Raw genomic sequence first — 23260 nt, 5'->3', positions numbered from 1 at the left:
CACGAGGGGCGTCGCCTGACTCCCTGCCTCTTCTTCCCCTTCCCAGGGCACCAACATCGCAGCCGGCAAGGCCATCGGCATTGTGGCCACCACCGGCGTGGGCACCGAGATTGGGAAGATCCGTGACCAAATGGCCGCCACAGAGCAGGACAAGACCCCTCTGCAGCAAAAGCTGGATGAGTTTGGGGAGCAGCTCTCCAAGGTCATCTCCCTCATCTGCGTGGCTGTCTGGCTCATCAACATTGGCCACTTCAACGACCCCGTGCATGGGGGCTCCTGGATCCGTGGTGCCATCTACTATTTTAAGATCGCCGTGGCCCTGGCTGTGGCTGCCATCCCCGAGGGTAGGGCAACCTCTCTGTCTCCTCCCTCTCATCTGCGAAGACCCTTTATCTGAATAAGATAACATTTACCAGTCCCAAGGATTAGGACCCGATATCTTTGGGGGCTGCTCTTCAGCCAGGTGGCACAGCTGTTAAAAGAGTCTCTCTGCTAGTGGAGGAGACGCGATGAGACGTGGGTTCAACCCCTGGGTCAGGAAGATCCGTCTGGAGAAGGAAATGACAACCTGCTCCAATATTCTTGCCTGGGAAATTGCATGGACAGAGAGGCCTGGTGGGCTACACAGTCCATGGGGTCCCACAGAGTTGGATATGACTGAGCATGTGCACACACACGCGTGCGCACACACACACACATTCAGCCTACCCCACTAGGTCTTCCTCTGTCCCCTGGTTGAGTTCCCTCACCCCCTCTCTTTCTTCCCCACAGGCCTTCCTGCAGTCATCACCACCTGCCTGGCCTTGGGTACCCGTCGGATGGCAAAGAAGAACGCGATCGTGAGGAGCCTGCCCTCCGTGGAGACTCTGGGCTGCACCTCTGTCATCTGTTCCGACAAGACGGGCACCCTCACCACCAACCAGATGTCTGTCTGCAAGGTCAGGGCAGGGTGGCAACTCCCACTCAGATGGGAGGTGAAATGGTGGGGTGATCCCTTCATCACGGGCAGCTTCTCATTTTGGCCTGAGAAAGAAATGCTCAGAAGGCACAGGGTGCCATCCTGCCCGCTATGAGAGGGAGCAGAGAAGCCCCCCTGTCCTGGGTGGACAGCTCTCTGTGGCCTCCATCCATGTGCCAGACACTGCCGTGTGTTATCTCTAATCCCCCACAGCTGCCCCATCAGGGGAAGGTTTTGTTACCTAGTTTTCCAGAGGAGGAAACTGAGGCTCTGGGAAATTCCATGCATAGTTAATAAGGAGGAGAATTGAGTTTCAAACCCAAGTCTATCTGGCCCTAGAGTGCCTGCCTGTGCACCAGACTACCCTCCAGAGTGGTTCTTCATGACGGGGCAGGAGGAACCTGGTTATATGAATCCCAAATGGCATTTCCTAAACCAGGGCCCTTGATCTTTTCTGTGCCTTGGACCCTTTGGCTGTCTGGACCTCTACATTTAATATTTTCAGTGTATAAAATAAAACACACAAGATCCTGTTTTTAAAATACACTGGATTGGGAATTCTTGCTGATCCAATGGTTAGGAGTTGATGCTTTCACTGCCGTGGCCCAGGTTCCATCCCTGGTCGGGCAACTAAGATCCTGTCAAGCCGCGCAGCGCAGGCAAAAACAGAAATAAAATACACTGGATTACAGAGGAAACCACTGATTGAAATACAGCAATCAAAATATTTTAAAAACAGATTCGTGATTTGGTAACACATACGCTCCTTTAATAATGTATTAAGTAGCAAGTCCAGCAGTAGTTCTCATAAGCGCCTAACGCTGAGGCAGGGATGAGTATAAATGCTATTTTGAGAGCCCTGAAACAATGCAACGTGATAGGAGAGTGTTTATGATTTTATTGGTGGCCAAGTCACTGGTCTTGCTAATGCTAACGTGGTGCGTTGCCCACATTCATAACTGGACGGAAATGCTAAGTATCAGAGAAAAAATGAAACGTAATTTTTAAAATTTTTATCCATTTTTAATTGAAGGATAATTGCTTTACAGTACTATGTTGGTTTCTGCCAAACATTAACATGAATCAGCCATAGGTATACCTGAAAAAGATGTTAGTTTTGTTTTGCGATCAAAGTTCACAGATCCGTTGGTCTGTGGGGTCATCCATGGACCCCAGGCAAAGAACCCCTGACCTAAACACAATTCTCTGGACTAGCATGTCTGTGAAATAAATTACTGTCCTAAGCATCGAGGCCTCTCAGACCAGGCACAGAAAGGCTGTACCACAGGCCTGCTGGGGTTTGAAAGTCTCGGAGAAGGCTGACCATAGAGAGGGTGGATTTCACTCTGTTTAACCCAGATTTTCGCAGACTTTGCTGGCCACAGAACCATTTTATCTTGGAATGTGTCTTAAGCCCCATCCCTTCCACACTTGCGCTGGTTCAGGGTGGCCTTCTCACCTCTGTGCTGCGTGACCTACATTCCCTCCAAAGCACAGGCGTCAAAGCCAGGCCACTGGGCTCCTGTCGTGTTTCATAAAAATGAACTCATTGCCCACATTTGAAAACTTAAGAGATTTCGTAGAAGAATAACCTGAATTTCTAGTTCTTCCTGCAAAACTGGAAGATCTGGCTGCAAGAGGCTGGAGCTGTAGATGGGTCACGTGCTGACACATGGACTGGCGGCCACAGTCCCCAGAACACCTTGTGATGCACCTCTTATTTTACCAGTTGGTCTGGAGGGACCTTCAGTGTGACCTGCAATAACTTTTTTTAAAAATAATTTTATTTCTTCATTGGCCATGCTGGGTCTCTAGTTGCGCGAGCTTTTCTCTAGTTGTGGCGAGCAGGGTCTACTCTCTCGTTGCACTGTGCAGGCTTCTCCTTGTGGTGGCTTCTCTTGTGGCCGAGCTTGGGCTCCATGGCACGTGGCCTCAGTAGTTGTGGCTCCTGGGCTCTAGAGCACGGCTTGACAGTAGTGGCAGACGGGCTTGGTTGCTCCGTAGCATGTGGGATCTTCCCAGATCAGGGATCGAACCTGTGTCTCCTGCATAAGCAGGCGGCTTCTTTACCACTGAGCCACCAGGAAAGCCCTGCAATAATTAAAAATATATATCTATTCATTTTATTTATTTGTCTGTGCGGGGTCTTAGTCGTGGTACCGGGACCTTTGGTCTTCACTGCGGCATATGAGCTCTCAGTGGCAGCACATGGGATCTAGTTCCCTGACCGGGGAGCCAGTCCCAGACCCCTGCCTTGCGAGCGTGGAGTTTTAAGCACCAGATCACTGGGGAAGTCCCGTAACTTTTAAGGCCATGGACGCAGAATAAGAAGAATGATTTGCAAGGGAGTGGTGGGCCAGGGGAGGATGCAGGAAGGAAAAAGAATGAGTGGGGGGGATGGTGGGGGAAGTTGGGTGAGTGTGTGCAGCTGGCTGGACAGGGATGCTCGTGGCCCGGGCCTCGCCTCGGTGCAGACTGCCTTTGGACACAAGGAGAGTTAACCATGTGTGTGCACCCCCTTCTCTTCAGATGTTCATCATCGACAGGGTAGATGGGGACCTCTGCCTGCTGAACGAGTTCTCTATCACTGGCTCCACTTACGCTCCTGAAGGAGAGGTGTAAGTCCCCCCAAAGGTCGTCTTCCATTTCCCTGTGCCCCTTCCCCACCACACACACAGACACACACACACCTCCCCTCTCTCCCAGGGCCCTCCCTCTAGTTTTGTCTTCCTGTTTCTCTCCTGTTCCTTCCCTGACCTTGTTCTCTCTCCCCCCGCCGCTCATCACCACGTTGGTGCCACCTCCCCACCCCCCGTCCCTCGCTGCTTTCCCCAGGCTCTCTCTGCATCTCATCCCCCATCTTCTCTACCTGTCTCTTTCCCTTCCCTCCTCCCCACCCCGCCGCCAGCCTGAAGAATGATAAGCCAGTCCGCTCAGGGCAGTATGACGGGCTGGTGGAGCTGGCCACCATTTGTGCCCTCTGCAATGACTCCTCCTTGGACTTCAATGAGGTAACCTCTCCTCTCCTGAAGCGGCCCCTCCTTCCCCCTTGAGCTGTCTGCATCCAGGCCTCCCCAACAGGCCGTAAAGAAGGGGTCTGGGGGAGGGCGTCCCTCATACCAAGCCTCTCCGGGGTGTAAGGGGAAGAGAGTAGCTTGCTCCCTTCCCATTCTAGGTGGAAGGTGGGAGCAAGGGGCCAGGAGCCCAGGGCACCTACTTCCTCTTCCTCCTCTGCCCTCTCAGACCAAAGGTGTTTATGAGAAGGTGGGAGAGGCCACCGAGACGGCCCTCACCACCCTGGTGGAGAAGATGAATGTATTCAACACTGAAGTGAGAAACCTCTCGAAGGTAGAGAGGGCCAACGCCTGCAACTCGGTGAGTCTGGGTGCTCTCTCCCGTTTGTCTCCACCCTGTACAGGCCAGGACCTAAGGAGACGGGGCCCCGCAGGGCCTTGTGCTGGGAGCCAGCCCGAACAAGCAGCCAGTCTGCCCACAGCTTTCCTTGGCGAGGCTGACTCGGAGCAGGCCTCCTGTCCCTCACTTACACCGCTCTTTCTGGCGCCCAGCTGGAGCATCCCTGGAGGCACCGACAGTCACCTTCCCCACCATGTTCCTAGGGACTGAGCTGGTCCCAGAAACCATAAGTGACCCATCCTGGGATAGCCCAATGCCAACGGCTACCCATTGCCTCTAGGAACACACTCATTTTTTTTTTTTTTTATCAGCTCTCAAGACTTGATTTGTGGCTTCCCTGGTGGCTCAGATGGTAAAGATTCTGCCTACAATGTGGGAGACCCTGGGTTCAATTCCTGGGTCGTAAAGATCCCCTGGAGAAGGGAATGGCTACCCACTCCAGTATTCTGGCCTGGAGAATTCCATGAAGTCCAGGCTCCTCTGAGCCTGGCGGGCTACAGTCATGGGGGAGGGCTACAGTCTATGGGGCTGCAAAGAGTCAGACATGACTGAGTGACTAACACTTTCAATACCTGATTTAGGATTTGAGAAATATGACTACCTCATATGCATCTGCTTCCCTGATACACAAGTCCAAATCTGAGATTATTACTCTAAGTTCCCACTGTTAATATTTACTGAATGTCTATATTGATTTCCTCAGGGGTGTCTCATTATATTCCCCACACCACTCATTCTTTTCTTCTTTTTTTGGTAAAGGCAAGATGCTCATTGCTGTTTTAATATAACAAAAATATTGAAAACCACCTAAGTATCAATAGAGGATTCATTTAAAAAAATTTACAAATGATGATATAGACATCAACATATTTAAAATTTTATCTATTGTTGCTATTATTGTTTTGTGGAGAAACATCCAGGCTGCATTTGGCACATTCATTTTGATGAGATGCTTAGTACTGCATGCCAGGCACCAGCTCCCCACTGTCTAACAACACAGAGACCCACACATGTGGTTGCTTATGTTTAAATTATTAAACGAAGTAAAAACTCAGTTCTTCAATTGCACTAACCACATATCCTGGACTCAGCAGCCATTGTTCAGTTGCACTGCATTCAACCACCTAGATTATTAAACATCCCCATCATTCTGGAAGGTTCTGCTGGACAGTGCCACACTACGTCATCTTGTTTCTATCATGCTTTCAGTTGGACACTAAGACTGTAGCACCACTAGCCTTGGAATTCTCTCCATTTCTGCTGTAGGTAGCAGACTCAGCTTGATCTCAGACTCAGCTTGCGGTCTGCTCTGACCTCCAGATCTTTTTTGGCTATGCTTTTAGGGGTCTGGGACTCTTCCCCTCTAGCACAGCATCATCGCTCTTTCCCCGTCCGTCTCAAGTCTGGCCTCTCCCTCCCTGTCTCCTCTCTCCCAGGTGATCCGCCAGCTAATGAAGAAAGAATTCACCCTGGAGTTCTCCCGGGACAGAAAGTCCATGTCTGTCTATTGCTCTCCAGCGAAATCCCGGGCTGCTGTGGGCAATAAGATGTTTGTCAAGGTCAGGACTTTCCGCGTGTGCCTTGGCCCCCCTTCTTCCTAATCCTGAGCCCCTCTCTTTGCCCATGCTGCCTCACCGTGTGCTGGAAAGAACAGCGGTCTCTGAGTGTTGTTCTGCTCCACTAGGGTGCCCCCGAGGGGGTCATCGATCGCTGTAACTACGTGCGAGTTGGCACCACCCGGGTGCCCATGACAGGGCCGGTGAAGGAGAAGATTCTGTCGGTGATCAAGGAGTGGGGTACTGGCCGGGACACCCTGCGCTGCCTGGCGCTGGCCACCCGGGACACCCCCCCCAAGCGAGAGGAGATGGTCCTGGATGACTCTACCAAGTTCATGGAGTACGAGGTGAGTCACCTGCCTCACCCCTTCTGCCACCCGTCACGTCCTCCCTCGTCACGGGGCCTGGAGTCACAGGATGTCAGAGTTTGAAAGAATCTTAGGAGTCTTCCAGTCCAGGCCGCTTGGCCTGTGGTCCATGGACTCATCTGATACGAGGGTGAGGCACTTGTTCCAGAACAGAAGCCAGCCGGCTTGGGTTCAGCTTGGGTGTTTCCACAGTGAGGTTTTGTGGGGGGTGGTTTTTGTCTTTGTTGAATTTGTTATGATATTACTTCTGTTTTATGTTTTGGGATTTTTTGGGCCCCGAGGCATGTGGGATTTAGCTCCCCGACCAGGGATCGAACCCACACCCGCTGCATTGGAAGGCAAAGTCTTAGCCACTGGACTGCCAGGGAAGTCCCACAGTGAGGTTGTCTTAAGAGGTGCACCCACCTGTATTCTGGCACTGGCTCTTTATCTCGTGGACCTGCTCTGAGTAGCACGGAAGTCCACTCCATTTTATAGAGAGAACGGTGTGGCCTGGCAGGTAACACTCAAAGCTGGAGACCAAGCAAGTGGCCCTGCTGGAAGCAGAAAGTACCTCCCTCACATCCAGGTTGTGTTCTTTCTATGAAAGACAGGATCTGACACCAAGGATGCCCTGGCATCACCAGGCCCGCAGGCCGTCATGGGAACAAGGAACGTTTCCGGCCCCTGCGCTTAGAGCCCTGGCTGAGGTCTGAGCACCAGGCGTAGACACAGCTCTCCTGCCCCTGCCGAGCCTCCTCCCCTGAGCCTGTCGCTCTCTGCTCTGCCCCCCTAGACGGACTTGACGTTCGTTGGCGTGGTGGGCATGCTGGACCCGCCCCGCAAGGAGGTCATGGGCTCCATCCAACTATGCCGAGACGCCGGAATCCGAGTAATCATGATCACTGGGGACAACAAGGGCACGGCCATTGCCATCTGCCGACGGATTGGCATCTTCGGGGAGAACGAGGATGTGGCTGACCGGGCCTACACTGGCCGGGAGTTCGATGACCTGCCCCTGGCCGAGCAGCGGGAGGCCTGCCGACGCGCCTGCTGCTTCGCCCGCGTGGAGCCCTCCCACAAGTCAAAGATCGTGGAGTATCTGCAGTCCTACGATGAGATCACGGCGATGGTGCGGGGACCGGGGCATGCGGGGTCTGCTCCGTGGCTATTGAGATGTTGGGCTTGGGAAGCTGGGGGCCCAGGCAGGACATGGCTGAGCAGGGGCCCTGGTGAGATGCGCAGAGGGGAGGAATTCGGGCCCGGATGGGAGAGTGTCAAGGAGGGTATGAGGAAGGCGTCAGCTCCCACCTTCTCTCTCTTCCTGCAGACAGGTGATGGCGTCAATGACGCCCCTGCGCTGAAGAAGGCAGAGATCGGCATTGCCATGGGATCTGGCACTGCCGTGGCCAAGACGGCCTCTGAGATGGTGCTGGCTGATGACAACTTCTCCACCATTGTGGCCGCCGTGGAGGAGGGCCGCGCCATCTACAACAACATGAAGCAGTTTATCCGCTACCTCATCTCCTCCAACGTGGGTGAGGTGGTCTGGTGAGCAGCAGGAAGGGTGATCGGCGGGGAACCTGGGGCTGGTGTGGGGGACGGGGTGACCACAGGCCTGGGAGGCAGGACAGACCTGTGACCGCCTCCTTCTGGCAGCATCTTCCTGACAGCCGCCCTGGGGCTGCCTGAGGCCCTGATCCCCGTGCAGCTGCTGTGGGTGAACCTGGTGACGGACGGGCTCCCGGCCACAGCCCTGGGCTTCAACCCCCCAGACCTGGACATCATGGACCGGCCCCCCCGGACCCCCAAGGAGCCCCTCATCAGTGGCTGGCTCTTCTTCCGCTACATGGCAATTGGGGGTGAGCAGGATGGAAGCCCAAGCTTCTTCCCCACCCTCAGCTTCCCCATGGCAGCCACCCTGGCTGGCGGGCCCTCTGCCTCCACCACTGTTCATGGCCACCAGGCCCTCTCAAGCCCTCCTATCCCCCCAGCCCTGGCGCCCCCAACTCCCATCTCCTCTCCCCCATAGGCTATGTGGGTGCAGCCACCGTGGGAGCAGCGGCCTGGTGGTTCCTGTATGCCGAGGACGGGCCTCATGTCACCTACAGCCAGCTGGTAGGGCAGGACCGAGGCGTGAGGAGAGGGCAGTGAAGGAGGGTGACATGGAGACTTCTGGGGGATCCCAGCTTCTCCCCTCACCCCCGGCAGACTCACTTCATGAAGTGCACGGAGCACAACGCCGACTTCGAGGGTGTGGACTGTGAGGTCTTCGAGGCCCCCGAGCCCATGACCATGGCCTTGTCTGTGCTGGTTACCATCGAGATGTGCAATGCTCTCAACAGGTGGGCCCACGCCCCCTCCCCCTGCCTGTCTGGAGACCACCGCCTTTGTCCTCCGGCCCTCCTGCTCATCACTTCTCTCCCCTGTGCGCCCCCCACCCTGGCTCTACCCGCCGCCCCCTTGCAGCCTGTCTGAGAATCAGTCCCTTGTGCGGATGCCGCCCTGGGTGAACATCTGGCTGGTGGGTTCCATCTGCCTCTCCATGTCCCTCCACTTCCTCATCCTCTACGTGGACCCTCTGCCGGTGAGCCCTCTTCTTGCCAGGGGCCGCCTGCCTCCCACGCACGGGGGCCTCTGCAGGGGTCCAGAGGGAGGGATGGTCAGGCTGGTGCAGTGGCGGCTCTGCTGGCTCCTTCTCACTGCCGTTCCTGCCTCCCCCCCGCCCCCTCACCAGATGATCTTCAAGCTCCAAGCCCTGGACCTGTACCATTGGCTCATGGTCCTCAAGATCTCGTTACCAGTCATCGGGCTCGACGAAATCCTCAAGTTTGTTGCTCGGAACTACCTGGAGGGTAAGAGGCTCCCCGCCTCGGAGCCCCATCCGTCCCCCTAAGCCCTGGCACAGCCCCCTCCCTCCGCGCTGCGAAGGCGCCTGCCCCCCCCACTTCCTTTTCAGGTGGGTGAGTTCCCGGGGTCCGCCGGGCCCGTGCCCTTCACTGAGCGGCCCACTCAGCCCCTTCCCTCCTTTCCCCCCGCTCGCCCCTCTGAGCCCCGTGCAGACATGGTCTCCTAGGCACCCCCACAACCTCCCCAGCTCTCCTGGCCCCTGTGCCTGCCTCCCTCCCTGGATAACGGTGTCTCTCTGTCCTCTCTGGCCATAGGATAACCCGTTTCCCCCTCCTCCATCTCTTTGAACCGTGTCACAGGTATCACCCCTCTTCCTGCCCTCGCCCCAGCTGCTGTGCCCCTTGCCCGCCCCTCTCCCTTCAGGTGGCGCCGAGGTCACTTGTCCTCGCAGCTCTGCCTAGAGCCACTGCCGCCGCCACTGCCGCGCTTCCGAGTGGGGCCGGGTGTCGGGCACCACTGTCTGCTGGGCTGCGCTGCGTTGCGCTGGCTGGGCGCTGAGCTGTCTGCCGCTGGGGCTGCAGTGGTTGGGAGGAGGGGGGCTGGGGACACAGGAGAGTGGGGGGTAGGGGGGGCCCTCTAGGTGAGTGGGCCAGGGGACAGGCAGGGAGCCGGGAGGGACTGTTCTTCTCGGGTCCTGCCCCATGCCTCCTAAGATGAGAAAGTTTCATCCTTCCCTTTCCCCTTCCAGATCCAGAAGATGAAAGAAGGAAGCAACCAGGCCTTTTGCCCTCCCTCCCCACCCCATAGTGACGCATCTTCGGCCAGAGCTGTGGCACAGGCCCCCCCCCACCCACAACGTTCCCTACTCCTCCCGCCCCGACATTCTTGTTTATAAACACAATGTCCCCTTCACTTCTCCTCCCCCCTCAGCAACCTGTCCCCCTTTTGCCCTTGTGAAACCTCCCCTCCCCGACCCCGTGGGGCTCGCAGGGACAAGGCGACTGATTGAGCTGAGCTGCTTATTTATTGAAAATAAATGACAGAAAAATCTGGCCTTGTCTCCGTGCACATGTCTTGGGGCCTGGCTCGGGCCCCTGGGGACAAGCATCTTAGTGTCAACGCGGTCCGGGAAGCAGCCACCTGGCCCAGGGTGCGGGTGCGGAGGGGCCTGGGGACATACCCCCAAGGCTCCCGGCCACCACTCGCAGCCGTCCCTGGGGGCAGGGGACGCGAGGTGACGGGTGTGGCTGTTAGTCTGGGTGGCGGCAGGAGCAGGAGGATTGGAACCCAGGAGGCAGCATGGCAGCCAGAAAGCCGCAGGGCTGAGCCACCCCACTGGCTCATGGAGGGGCCTGGGACCCTCGCCCGGGTGTTATCTTTGGAAGCAGAAGGCCCAGCCTCTGTGGGAGGAGCGCTGCAGGAGACGGGGCAGCGGCGGCCCCATCACCTCAACCCCGGCCTTGGAGAGGGTGACGACTCCATCCTGAGACCACCCCCCGCAAGCCTCAGCCTCACAGTTCAGGAGGGGAGAAAGGCAGTCTCCCCCAGGGTGGGTAGGCGCCGGCCCCTCAGGTGTCCTTGATGTCCCTGACGTCCCGAAGGGGCGCCTCGTCTATGATGCCGCGCACCTGCTCCAGGCTCTCTGCCTGGCGGATCCGTTCCAGACGCACCTGTGGGGGCGGCACAGGAGGCAGAGGGCCCTCCGTGGGAAAATGCAGCCTCCACCCCGCTGGAGGCAGCCGCCCCCCCATCCCACGAGGGGCAAAGGCTCAGGACTCCTCCTCCCCCAACCCACAGTGAAACTGGCTTCAAGGGAAGAAGCGGGTCCTCAGACAGCAGGCCGAGGAGGGGCGGGCAGGGGCAGGCGGGACTGACGTGATAAGCATGCCCACATGCCAGGCCCTGGGCCACGGGCTTCGCGTGACCGAGAAACACAGACACACGAGATCGCCAGTGTTTTTTGAGCAACAGCTCAGAGGAAAGGGCCGTGCCAGCCCCAGGGGGAGGAAGAAGACTCCTCTAGCTGGGGGCTTGTCCTTGTGAGACCTAGGACAAGTCGCCGGGAGTCACGCCAGCCCGGTGGGGAAGGGACACACCATACCTGCAGGGCCTGGGACAGTCGTACGAAATCCCGCTGCACCTGCTCACTGGTCTCCAGCTCCGCCTGCAGCCGCAGCATCTTTGCCCGCTGCTCCGAGAGCAGGTCTGTGAGCTGGGCCTGGGGGGCACAGGACATAGAGCTGGGGTCTTGGATGGGAAGTCTGGATGGGGTTACCCCTTCAGTACCACCCCGATCCTGACCTCTTCTGTGCGGCCCGAGCCCTGTGGCGGCCTGAGGACCTCCTGCCACTTGGCCTGAGGGAGACATAAAGGGCAGCAGGGACCGGTGAGGGTCTTGTCCGTGCTGCCAGCCTCCCCCATCACCCCGGCCTTACCCGAGTCCTGCCTCACCTTGCTCTGTTCCTCCTGGACACGCTCCATCTCAATCCTCAAGCTGCACAGGGAGGCTGGGGAGTCAGGCAAGGCCAAGACATCAGGACCACACCCTCGCTCCTTCCCCTCCCGGCCGGCCGGGGACAGGCTCCTGCCCATACTCACCTTCTAACACTTCTGTGTGGGAAGGAAAGAAAGACAGGTCAAGCAAGGCTCATCCTTCTCGCCCTGCACCCTCACCCCTCCCAGAGCCCAGGCAGGGGCGTTCCTCGTGGGAGCTGGTACCCTCCCTCTCACCTGTCTCCTCCCGCTGCACCCTCAGCTGCCCCTCCAGGCTGGCCCTCGCCGCCCTCTCCTCGTCCAGCGCCTCCCGCAGAGTCACGATCTCAATCCGCAGCCTCTCCGCCTCGTGCTCCTGGGCCTGCTGGCGGGCCCACGCCTCCTGCTGCGTGCGGCGCACCAGCTGCTGCAGCTCCTGGGAGGAAGCAAGTCACAGGCTGGTTGCAGGGTGGTGTGTGTGTGGGGGGGAGGGGGGCAGAGGCCCTGGGGGCCAGGGACTCGAGGGGGATGGTGGGGAGGGTGGACACACACACTCTTGGATGGCTGCTTCCTGCAGCACAAGCCCGGGGAGGAGGACCCTCGGGAGTGGAGCTGATGCAAGTTCCAGACTACCCAGAGGAAGATTTGGAGTTCTTGTAATGCTCAAAAACAACTAAAGTTATGAGCACTCCACAGTTTAGGCAGACGTGTGTATGTGTTGGGTTGGCCAAAACATTCATTCGGGTTTTTCTGGGCGCTGTTATGGAAAAACCGGAACGACTCTTTAGGCCAATCCAATAATAAAAATGACACCAAAGAAGGGCAAAGGAATGATAAAGTTGGGGATGGCAGAAGCAGAGCCAAGGAATGTAGGGGGGGGTCGCACGTAAGGAGATGTCAGTCAGAGTTCTCAGGGTGGGCAAGGGTTCCAGGTGATCTTCATACTCTTAATGAAGTCAATTGACGGACGGAGGCCATTCACGGATCAATGACAATAGCTTTCAATGAACCCAAGATGCCGATGAATTCAATTTTGTGGATCTCCTGCCACTTAAAAATAAGTAGGGACTTCCCTGGCAGTCCAGGGCTTCAGAAGCAGTGCTTCCACCGCAGGGGGCGTAGGTTCAATCTCTGGGTGGGGAATTAAGATCCCGCATGCTGTGCAGTGATTCCCAGGTGACACTAATGGTAAAGAACTCTCCTGCCAGTGCAGGAGACCTAAGAGACATCAGTTTGATCCCTGAGACAGGAAGATCCCTTGGAGGAGGGCATGGCAACCCACTCCAGTATTCATGCCTGGAGAATCCCATGAACAGAAGGGCCTACTGAGTTACAGCCCATAGTGTCCTAACGAGCTGGACGTGACTGAAGTGACTTAGCACACAGGCATGCTCCGTGAGGCCAAAAGAATTGATAAAGTAAAAACAACAAGCCAAATGACTGCTTCCTTTGTGTCAAAGTGAAAGTGTGAGTCGCTCAGTCGTGTCTGACCCTTTGCGACTCCATGGACTGTAGCCTGCCTGCACTACGGGCAGATTCTTTACCTTCTGAACCACCAGGGAAGCCCCTCTTCATGTCAAGGGCTCTGTGAGCTCCTTTTCTCTCCATGCCAATGCTGGGAGGGGTTGTAGTCCCATTTTGCAGAGGAGGAAACTGAGTCTTAGCAAAGCCACATGACTTGACCATGGTGATGCAGCTGATACAGCAGCCTGGGTCTGGCCCTGAGTCCCGTGGCCCCGGCCCTGAGTCCTGTGGCCCCAGGCCAGTGCTTTGCTGCGGGTGGAGAGGAAGGGCCCGCACCCCCCTTACCGGCAGCGAGCTGGGCAGCAACTCCTCCCCGCCCTCATCCTGCTCTAGGCCCCGGGGGGCTGAAGACGGCGGCTGCTCAGCGCGGAGCCCTTGGTTCTCCTCCGTCAGGCGCTTTACCTCATGGCTCAGGCACTTGTGGGAGGTGGCCAGCTCCGCCTGGGGGTGGACAGTCAGGACAAGGCGGTGAGGGGACGGGCATCTCCTGTGAGGCCAGACCCTGAGCCCTCCTCCCAGACACTGGAAGGAGAACCAGGAAGCCCACGCCCTCCTTCTCAGCTGAGAAAGGAAGAAACACCCTTGAGTAAGTGTCTTTGGCTCCCAAGCTCATTGTTTTTTTTCCTTGTTTGCTTGAGGGATCTTAGTTCCCCAAGCACGGATGGAACCGGGCCCCCTGCAGTGGAAGCATGGAGTCCTAACCACTGGACCACCAGGAAGACCCTTAAGCTCTTTCTATAGCCCCCTCGATGACTTCAAGGTCACACAGTGGCAGCCACAGGCCACATCGGTTGTCTTATGTGGTCCCTGGATATTCATTGGAAGGACTGATGATGAAGCTGAAGCTCCAATACTTTGGCCACCTGATGCGAAGAGCTTTTCCACTCATTGGAAAAAAGACCCTGATGCTGGGAAAGACTGAAGGCAGGAGGAGAAGGGGATGACAGAGGATGAGATGGTTGGATGGAATTACCGACTCCATGGATGTGAGTTTGAGTAAACTCCAGGAGACAATGAAGGACAGGGAAGCCTGCCGTGCTGCAGTCCATGGGGTTGCAAAGAGTCGGACATGATTGAATGACTGAACAACAACTTTAAAACCTGGGAGACTACACATAAATATCTGGATCCGGCTTCTCTTAACAAATGAGAAAACCAGGCAGCATGAAGCCTGAATTCCCACGTGCCGCGGTCAGCAGAGTTCTCTGCCTGCTGCTCCTTCTGGCCATACACCTGGCCCCATTCAATCATTTGCCTCTCGTCTCGTCTTGAGAAGCATCCGATTTTGCAATCTCTGCTTTTCATCCTCATGACTCTGCAAGCTAGGACCCATTATCTCAATTTCAAGGCATCAAGGCTGAGGCTCTGGGCTTGTGGGATTAGCTTAAAGATCACGGAGTTGAGTGTGTGGGGGGCTCTGTCTGAATTCAGTACCTGGAAGCCCTTTTATCTGCCTGGCACCAACTCCAGGGCGAAGCCAGAGCAGATCGGGGTTGGGGAGGGCAGTAGGACAGGTGTCTCGACCTTCCACGTGGGCCTCAACCAATTCCCCTCCCACTCCTCTCCTGCCCCGCCCCCCGGCCCCGGCCCCCCAGCCCTCACCATCTGCAGCTGAACACGCTCCTGCGCCTGGCTCACGGTTCCCTGCAGGGTCCGCAGCAGCTGCTCTGAGTTCTGGACCTGAGCCAGGAGGACTTGCATCTGTGGGTGGAGGGGGGGGGCAAGGGTGAGGCGGGGCCAGGAGGCCAGGAGTAGAGGCCCCTCGGGGCTGGAGCTGAACCCACCTGCTTGGCGCAGTCCTCATTGCTCCGTCTCAGGCCCTCCTGCAGCTCGTCCCGCTCTCGGGTGACGCTCTCCAGGTTCTTCTGCAGCTGCTGCCCCTGCCATAGATCCCAGCCTCAGCCTCGACAGCCAAGGGGAGGCCTCCCTCCTCTCCAGGCCTCTCACGCCTTGTCTCCTGCATCTCCCTGGGCAGTGCCAGCGTCCGCCCAGTCGTTCCAGCTAAAAGCTCGGGAACGGATGTTAACTCTTCTCTGTCCTCCACTCCCTGGGTCCAGATCACCAGCAGGCCCTGCCCGGCAGCCTCCAGAATGAATTCCAAATCCACTCACTTGTCTCCATCTTGGCCGCCACCTCCTGGTCCCAGTCACCACCTTCCTCTAAACTACGTCAAGCGTCACCCTTCCAACCAGCCACCTTGCTTCTCCCATTGCCCTTTCCCCTGATTACAATCCATTCTCACCCAGAGACCCCAGTGACCCATTATAAGCCTAAAGCAGAGCAGGCCTCTCTCTGTCTTAAACCCCACAGAGGCTTCCCACAGCTCCTGGTCTGAAATGCAAACATCATGGCAGACCCCGAAGCCAAACCCAACCTCCTGTGGCCCCTGCCTGCCTTTCTGACCTCATCTCTCTTCCCCTCCTTGGCAGCCTTCTAGCTCCTCAGACACACCATGGTATGTCCATCCTCTGGTCCTTGGAACCTGGAGTTCCTTTGGTCTCCGATCCTCAAAAAGCACCTCTCGTGCCAGCTAGGAAGATCTCCTGCCTGCCAGTCTCCACCCCATAATCCTATTTTTTTTAAAAGATTTTTTTTTTTTTGTATGTTGATCATTTTTAGAGTCTTTATTGAATTTGTTCAATGTTACTTCTGTTGTTTCCGTGTTCTGGGTTTTTAGCTGCAAGGCATATGGGATCTCAGCTCTGTGACTAGGGATCGAACCTACAGCCCCTGCATTGGAAGGTGAAGTCTTAACCACTGGACCGCCAAGGAAGTCCCCCCACAACCCTGTTAAGTTTTGTGGTGAGAGTCTCACCCTGTGACACTCTTCCTCATGGGCCCATGTGCATGTCTGGGCCTGGCTCCCTCACGAGAGGAAGCTCCAAGAGGGTAGGAGTTTTCTTCTTCACTGCAGGATGCCTGGCTCTAGCTCAGGGCTGGGACAGAGAAGGAGCTCAGCAAGGACTTGAAGGGAGAGATAGATGGATGGATGCGTGTGTGGTGGCAGACTGCCCTGCCCTCTCCACTCACCTCCAACTGCAGCTGCTCCCACTGGTTGTCTGGGACCAGTTGGTAACCAGGAGGGGGCAGGTAGATGCCTTCGGGGACCAGGGTGCCCGTGGACACCAGAGAGGCTGTCTCCTCCTGCTCAGGGCTCAGGCCCTGGCGGCTGCGGGGCAGGGAGGCGCTGCCGCTGGCCCCCACGCCGAGGGAGAAGGAGGAGATGGAGGCGCTGTCGTCACAGTTGTGGGCAAAGGCCTCGGCCGCTGGGCCCCCGTCCTCACTCAGCTCCTCAAGAGGCTCCAGCGGGGGAGATGGGTCCCGGGACAGGAGCAACTCCGTGGAGCCGTGCAGGGAAGGGGGATGCCGGGGCCGTCTCTAGGGTGAGGGGGCAGGGAAGAGGCTGAGGGGCCGGGGTCCCGCAGCGCCCCTGCCTCCCTCAGCGCCCCCTGGCCACCCCCTCACCTGGATCTCTTGGATCAGCTCCTCGGCCCTCAGCAGTTTCGCCTTCAGCTCCTCGATCTCCTGCTCCATGGGCAGCACGATCTCCCGCAGCTTCTCCGAGTCCTCGTGGGCCTGGGGAAGGGGAAGGGGCGTTGGGTAGTGACAGGTAGTCCTCCTGACTGCAGGAGCCTCAGGCCTGTTCAGAGCTTTCCCTCCAAGCACATCAGCTCTTCTAATCCTCCCAGGTACATGCTATCACCCCCATTTTAGAAAGAGAAACACAGAGGCTTGGAGAGCTTACGAGGCTTCCCCCAGGTCACATGGTAGGTGGCTAAAGTCACAACTGCCTTCCTGTTGCCCACTTGTAGAGTGACATACCTATCTCCCCCAATATCATGTGTCCCTTTTTTTAATCATAGAGCCTCACATTTTTAGCTGGGCTAATGACCTGAATCCTAGAATACCATCTACATTTCTCAGCTTCCCTATAACTAAGCATGGTCATATGACTAAGTTTCAGCTAATGAGATGTAGGCAGACATGCTGGGTGTAACTTCCAGGTCAATCCCTCAAGGGGAAAGGGTGTATTTTCTTTACTCCTCCTCCTCCTCCTTCTGGCTGGCTAGAATGCAAACGTGATGGCTGGTGCTCAAGCAGTCATCCTGGACCATGAGGCAGTATGCTACCTATGGCAAAACAGCAACATAGGAGGAGCCTGGGTTCCTAACAACTTGTTGAGCTGCCACATCAGTCCTAGAATGTCTACTTCTGAACTCTAATAAAAATAAAAGTGAAAAGTGAAAGTCATGTCTGACTCTGTGATCCCATGGACTATATAATTAATGGAATTCTCCAGGTGAGAATACTGGAGTGTGTAGCCTATGCCTTCTCCAGCAGATCTTCCTGACATAGGAATCGAACCGGGGTCTCTGCATTGCAGGTGGATTGTTTACCAACTGACTGAGTTACCAACTTTCCTGAGTCATCAGGAAAGCCCAAGAAAAATAAATTTTTACCTTATTTAAGCCACTGTTGATTTGAGTTTTCAAACTTTGTCCTACCTGATGTGTCTTCCCACACTTCCATCACTGCCATATTGCTGGCCTCTTCTTTTTTGCTCTTTTCAGGTCTGGGATTCTGTTGAACTTGCACAGTCAACAGCCTCTGGACACCTCAACTTCGGTGTTAGACAGGCTCTTCTGTCCTTGAACAGCCAATCTAAACTGACTCACACTGCCATTTCTCCTCTTGTAGCACTAGGTCAACAACAATGACCCTGCTATCCACCCAGCTGTCCAAGGCAGAAATTGGCCAGTCATCCATCCTCTTCCAATTCATACAATTCCTGCCTCTTGAGTAACTCAAAAACCCATCTCAGACAAGTTCAGTATAATCCTCCAAATCTCTTACGTGAACACTGCCAACAGGTAGGGTAAGCCTGTGTGGCCCAAACAAAACACCTCCGATCCCATCTCAAGCCCTGCAGTACATGCCCTGCAGATGCCCACACAGTGGATGAATGATGGCTGGATGCAGGGCCAGGATCGGAACTTCCTGACTCTGGGCCTGTGCCTCTTTTCACCATACCTGGCAGATTTAATTTAGCAGAACCTTCTCCTTCACTACCCCGCGAACCACTCCCTGAGGAACACTTGGAATGCAAGTATAGTGGCAGCCTCTGCAGGCAAATTGTAGGTTGAAAGCCTTCCTTTCTTGGGCTCCTGTTTAGATCTTTGTCCTTCTCACCAGGAGACTTACTCCATCTCCCTGAGCCTCATGTATACGGTGAGCCTCACATTCCTCACGTATAATGTGAGGTAAGTACCTACCTCACAGGGCAGCTGTGAGGCTCAAATGAGGGGGAGATGTGAACTTGCCCTGAAAGGTGAAGAGTTCGGTAATATGTGTTTCCTATGATTGTTTATGATAGCAGGAATTGAAGTGATGATATACCATAGAAACTAAGAACAAAGCTTTGGAAGTAGACTGCCTAGATTTTAAAATCCCAGATCTGCTCCTTTCTTCTTGTTTTTTTGACTGTGCTGGGTCTTCCTTGCTGTGCGTGGGCTTTCTCCAGTTGCAGCGAGCAGGGGCTACTTTCCAGCTGTGGTGCATGGACTTCTCATTGTGGTGGGTTCTCTCATTGTGGAGCATGGGCTCTAGGGCTCTTGGGTTTCAGTAACTGTAGCATACGGGCTTAGTTGCTCCGCAGCATATGGAATCTTCCGGGACCAGGGATTAAATCCGTGTCCCCTGCATTGGCAGGAGGAGGATTCTTAACCTCTGGACCACCAAGAAAGTCCCAGATCTGCTCCTTTTTATGCGTATAACCTGTCGAGAATGACTACACTTCTTTGAGCCTCACCTTACTCATCTGTTAAATGGATCTAATGGACCTGTCTTTCAGGGGAAAGACTGGGGAGACTGAGTCTGTCCACAGTACCTAGTGCATAAGAGGCATCCTTAAATGTTAGCCGCCCCCCACACATGACTTTTCTTAATTTTTCTGAGTCATGCCACACAGCATGCTGGATCTTAGTTCCCCAAGCAGGGAATGAATCTGTGGCCCCTGCAGTGAAAGCAAGGAGTCTTAACCACTGGACCACCACAGAAGTCCCAATTTTCCTGTGCTGAGTACAGGGTTAGTACCTAGAATTATTTCTGGGTGCCCTGCTCCCAGTGACGTGGCAGTGGGACATCAAAAAACCCTGTGCCCCAAGGTCACCTTTGGCTGCCTCAATATCTTCCCAAGTCCCTGGAGAGGGGGCGGGTAGGCTATCCCAACCCCAACCTTTTCCATCTGCTTCTCCAAGGAGTCCAGGGGGTGAGCCCGAGACAGCAGCTGCTTCAGGCGCCCCAGCTCCCGCTCCTTCTCCTCACAGTCCTGCTGCTGCTGCTGCCGCTCCTGCTTCAGAGACGTGATCTGGGCTTCATAGCTGCTGATGGAGTCTGGCAGGGCAGGAAAGGCAGAGGAGAGGGAGAGTCGGTGTGTCAGCCCTACCTGGGGGCGAACAGGGGGCTCTCCATCACTGCCGCTCTCTGTAAGGCCATTTACCATAGCGGTGATGACAGTAGGCTCCGTGGTTGGACGGAGGAGATGGCAACCCACTCCAGTATTTGTGCCTGAAAAATCCCCATGGACAGAGGAGCCTGGCGGGCTACAGTCCATGGGGTCGCAAAGAGTTGGATATGACTGAGCGACTGAGCACAGGACAGCAAGGTCCTGGGCAATCTGCCTCTCTGCATAATGTCCTCGGCTAATGATTACCCTGCTGGCTTGTTACAGGATCAAATGACAAGATATCGGGAAGGGCTTTAACCCTCTTCCTGGTGCATAATAAATGCTAAAGATAGGCTATCTGTTGCTATTAATACATAAGAATAACAAGCAATATCTAATAATAGTCATATTTCATCCTGGACCAGACTCTGAACTGGGCCCTGGAAATAGAGAAATTAATCAGACACAAACCCTGACACCAGGAGCCCACAGTTCAGTGAGAAAGATAGCCATGGAAAGTTACAAAGCAGTCTGAGAAGAGCTTGTGAGAGGACCACTCCTGGGCTTGGCGGTCGCAGAAGAAGGAGACCCTCGGTCTGCCTGCCTGGCCAGGAAAGACACCAGCAAGCGCTAAAGGACAGAACGGACACATTAATTAAGTAACGGGCTCGAAGGCTCACGGGTGGGAAAGTGGATGGTGTGGCTGGGGCATAGTGGACACGCTGGAAGAAGAGCAGTGAAGATGCAGAATGCCATGTCAGGATTTAGAATTCATCTTCACAGGTCAGTGGGAGTTAAAGGCGATGTTGAGTGGAACATGGTCATTTTTCATTTCCATAGTTATTTATTTTAACATATACTAACATCAGAAGTGAAGATTCTGTTGTCAGACTGCCGGGGTTCAAATCTTGTCCTTTCCAGCTGTATGACCTTAGGCAAGTTATCTAAACTCTCTGAGCCTCAGAGCTTCCTCTGTAAAACGGAGATGGATAGAAGTTCCTACCTCATAGAAATTCTGATGAAGATTAAATATTCATCAAGTATTTAGTTCAGTGAAAGTGCCAGTCGCTCCGTCGTGGCCGGCTCTGTGAACCCACAGACTTTACCCCACCAGGCTTCTCTGTCCATGGAATTCTCCAGGCAAGAATACTGGAGTGGACTGCTATCCCCTTCTCCAGGGGATCTTTCCAACCCAGGAATCAAACCCAGGTCTCCTGCATTGCAGGCAGATTCTCAACCATCTGAGCCACCAGTGAAGCCCAGCACTCAATAAATATTGGTTATCGTTATTATTTAGGACACAGTTTCTTATAGGAATAGGAAGTTCCCTTTAAAATAGATGTATGCAAGTTTTTAAAAAGTGGATCTATTTGAAGAACAAATATCAAGTAGATTACACGGTAGGTCATACAAGGAGACAATCACATTGCACAGATGGGACACGGATGCCTGAAATGTGAGAAATATGGGCCCAGAGAAGTCTGGAGCCAGGAGTGGTCGTTAGAAAAGGAAATGACATGGTGGGATGGGAATTGTAAGAAATTTAATCTGGAAGCCAAGGTCAAGGACAGACTGGAGGAAGACTTGTAAGAAGGCTGGGGCAATAATATGCGGGAGCAGACAGAGAGCTTCACTACAGCAGTGGCCATGGAAGCAGAGGGGTGGGACGTGACTGGAAGCTATTGCAGAGAATCTGGCCTCTGACTAGGGGAGAAGCAGGAAAAGAGGAAAAGACACTGGGTGATCTGGGACAAGGGGAGTTGATGTATCCCAAGTACAGAGGACGTGAGGGAAGAGGGAAGTTGGTGCGTGTCGGGGGAGGTGGAGGTCATGGGAAGATGTAGGGGTGCTTGGAGAAGCAAGGAAACCAGATAATGAGATTTACAGAGATAAGGCCCAGGGCTGAGTCTGAAGGCCAGAGACTCAAACGAGTTCTCGGGGAACTGAGAAACTGCTCACTTTCAGGGTTGATCAGTCATTAGTGAGGGACAAGAAATGACATGAGGCCAGGGAAGAGGTAGCCTTCTGAGCTAAACTTAGCTGGAACTGACAGAGCTGCTGCTGGAGCCCAGGCTGGGGTTCTATGCAAATTTAAAAAGCAGGCTTCTGCTTCTTCCTCTGAGTCCCCGAGCCTGCCTGTGCTAGGCAGTCCTGCTCAACTACCCCATGGGTGTAGGTCATGACCCCTTTCTTGTCGTGCACTCCCCCTCATGGGGCCGAGGGAGTCTGAGAGGACCGACTGCCTCACCTTTCAGGATGGCTTGCAGCGAGGCCACCTCCTCTTGGCATTGCCTCTGCACCGCCGCCACAGCCTCGGCCTTCGTGCTCTCGCTCACCTCGGCCACAGCCTTCATGGTTTCCATTTCTGCCAGGGCGCCTGCTAGCTCAGCCCGAAGCCGCACGAGCTCCCCGGACTCAGCCTCAACTTTTGCCCCCTCCTGGGGCTGGATGTCCATTGCTGTGGAGGACAGGGATCAGCCTCTTTTCTCATCATTCTCAGATTCCCAATATTCCCAACGTATCAAGTCCTCAAGTTCTGCAATTTAGTACTATAGCCAAGGTCCCTGCACCTTTACCTAACCCCACCCTGCTCACTTGGCCCCGCCCCTGCCCCGCCTCCTTCTCACCTAGCTCTGCCTCGTGTTGTCTAGAGCCTCGCCTCTTCCTCTCTCGGTTCACCCAATCCCCTCTTTTCTCTGACACGTCCCCTCCCTTCCAGTGGCCCCGCCCCCTTCCCACTTGGCCCCGCCCCACCCTCCCACACTGGGCCCCACCTCTAACCTGCCACTGGCCCTCCACCTTGCATGGCTAGGCCACGCCCCCTCCACCTTTTTTCCCGGCGGCGTGGTCCCGCCCCTTTCTCCAGGCTCCCCCAACTCCCCCCCGCTTCCAGCGACGCCGAACTCGGCCCCGCCTCCGGCCTCACCGCCCCTCGCGTGCACGGACAAGCCCTCACGTACCGGCCCCCGGCAGCCGCCGCCGGCCATCCTCGCCCGCGGCAGCCGGCGCTGCTGCCGCCATTGCCTCCGCGCAAACGGCGGGTTCCCGCACTCCCTGGTGACGGCGCTCGCCGCTTCCGGGTCTTCTCGGCTGTTTCCGGATCCGCTCGGCTGTTTCCGGATCGGCCCTGGGCTCGAGGCTGAGGCCGGAGTTGGGGGGGCGGTGGCCGAACCTGAGCCGAAGATTGCCGAGTGGACGCTCGGCCGCGGCCCCGGGTCCCGGCGCTCCCCGCCTTCTTTCTTGAGTAGCACTGTTGGACAAGGACGCCTACCCTTCAAGCCCCAAAGTAGCTCTTTCATCAAAGGCCTCGCGCGTCTCCGCGTGAGCTTGGAAACTCTGCTCAAATTACACGTCCTCCGGGACGCCCGCCGGCTTCAGCCTAAGGAGGACAGAGTTCTCGCGGTCTCGCCCAGTCCCCGGAGCTGACCCCTTTGATCGGTCCCTGGCCGCCCTTCCGCCGGAGCTTGGCTCAGGTTACAGCGAATTGTGGTCGAGCCTCCCTGCACCTCCGCTTTCGTGGAGCGTCCCTCGGGGCAGGGCTGCTGGGTCGACTTCACTTCTCTGGGCGCGTCCCTCGGGGAAGGGCTGCTGGGTCGACTTCACTTCTCTGGGCGCCTGGGCCCCCGCGTCGTCGGTCGTGGAAGTCAGAAACTTCCATGTCCCAACCCCAGTTTGATATTCAGCCAGTCACCGC

At 55.7% G+C, this 23260-nt stretch overlaps 2 protein-coding genes across 3 annotated transcripts in view; one reads left to right on the top strand and one right to left on the bottom strand.

Annotated features, from left to right (window-relative positions):
- Positions 1 to 10177, top strand: part of ATP2A1 (ATPase sarcoplasmic/endoplasmic reticulum Ca2+ transporting 1) — a 17331-nt gene extending 7154 nt beyond the window's left edge. Inside the window, exons 8-23 of the mRNA XM_043914602.1 lie at positions 47 to 344; positions 772 to 938; positions 3488 to 3576; positions 3867 to 3969; positions 4202 to 4333; positions 5809 to 5931; positions 6057 to 6275; positions 7072 to 7407; positions 7606 to 7826; positions 7935 to 8137; positions 8308 to 8393; positions 8487 to 8620; positions 8745 to 8862; positions 9013 to 9130; positions 9440 to 9484; positions 9874 to 10177. Coding sequence (XP_043770537.1) covers positions 47 to 344; positions 772 to 938; positions 3488 to 3576; positions 3867 to 3969; positions 4202 to 4333; positions 5809 to 5931; positions 6057 to 6275; positions 7072 to 7407; positions 7606 to 7826; positions 7935 to 8137; positions 8308 to 8393; positions 8487 to 8620; positions 8745 to 8862; positions 9013 to 9130; positions 9440 to 9444 — 2352 coding nt within the window. The 3' untranslated portion in view covers positions 9445 to 9484; positions 9874 to 10177. The remainder of the gene's footprint in view (positions 1 to 46; positions 345 to 771; positions 939 to 3487; positions 3577 to 3866; positions 3970 to 4201; positions 4334 to 5808; positions 5932 to 6056; positions 6276 to 7071; positions 7408 to 7605; positions 7827 to 7934; positions 8138 to 8307; positions 8394 to 8486; positions 8621 to 8744; positions 8863 to 9012; positions 9131 to 9439; positions 9485 to 9873) is intronic.
- RABEP2 (rabaptin, RAB GTPase binding effector protein 2) lies at positions 10131 to 23260 on the bottom strand. 2 transcript variants are annotated; one of them, XM_043914612.1, is made up of 14 exons: positions 22527 to 23259; positions 21815 to 22024; positions 19357 to 19514; positions 16587 to 16697; positions 16152 to 16499; positions 14906 to 15001; positions 14724 to 14822; positions 13407 to 13562; positions 11856 to 12033; positions 11724 to 11735; positions 11577 to 11632; positions 11427 to 11480; positions 11227 to 11343; positions 10131 to 10795 (listed from the first exon to the last, which is right to left on the bottom strand). In XM_043914612.1, exons 1-14 carry the CDS (start codon positions 22585 to 22587, stop codon positions 10694 to 10696), a joined length of 1758 nt encoding a protein of 585 aa, XP_043770547.1. In that variant the 5' UTR covers positions 22588 to 23259; the 3' UTR covers positions 10131 to 10693. The 2 variants fall into 2 exon arrangements, with proteins under 2 accessions (XP_043770547.1, XP_043770548.1); XM_043914613.1 differs by lacking the exon at positions 11427 to 11480 and having other exon boundaries at positions 22527 to 23260.

The sequence above is a fragment of the Cervus elaphus genome, chromosome 10, assembly GCF_910594005.1.
Source record: "Cervus elaphus chromosome 10, mCerEla1.1, whole genome shotgun sequence".
Taxonomy (NCBI): domain Eukaryota; kingdom Metazoa; phylum Chordata; class Mammalia; order Artiodactyla; family Cervidae; genus Cervus; species Cervus elaphus.
This window is presented reverse-complemented; position numbering and strand designations above follow the sequence as displayed.

Bases quoted from the DNA above. Each gene is read 5' to 3' on its own strand.
- RABEP2 (XM_043914612.1), bottom strand. From the start codon at position 22,587: ATGGCGGCAGCAGCGCCGGCTGCCGCGGGCGAGGATGGCCGGCGGCGG. The intron at 12,034-13,406 runs GTAAGGGGGGTG...GCTTCCTCCCAG, and splicing joins TGCTGCCCAGCTCGCTGCCG to GAGCTGCAGCAGCTGGTGCG. The intron at 11,481-11,576 runs GTGAGGCAGGAC...TGTCTCCCTCAG, and splicing joins TCCAGGAGGAACAGAGCAAG to GCCAAGTGGCAGGAGGTCCT.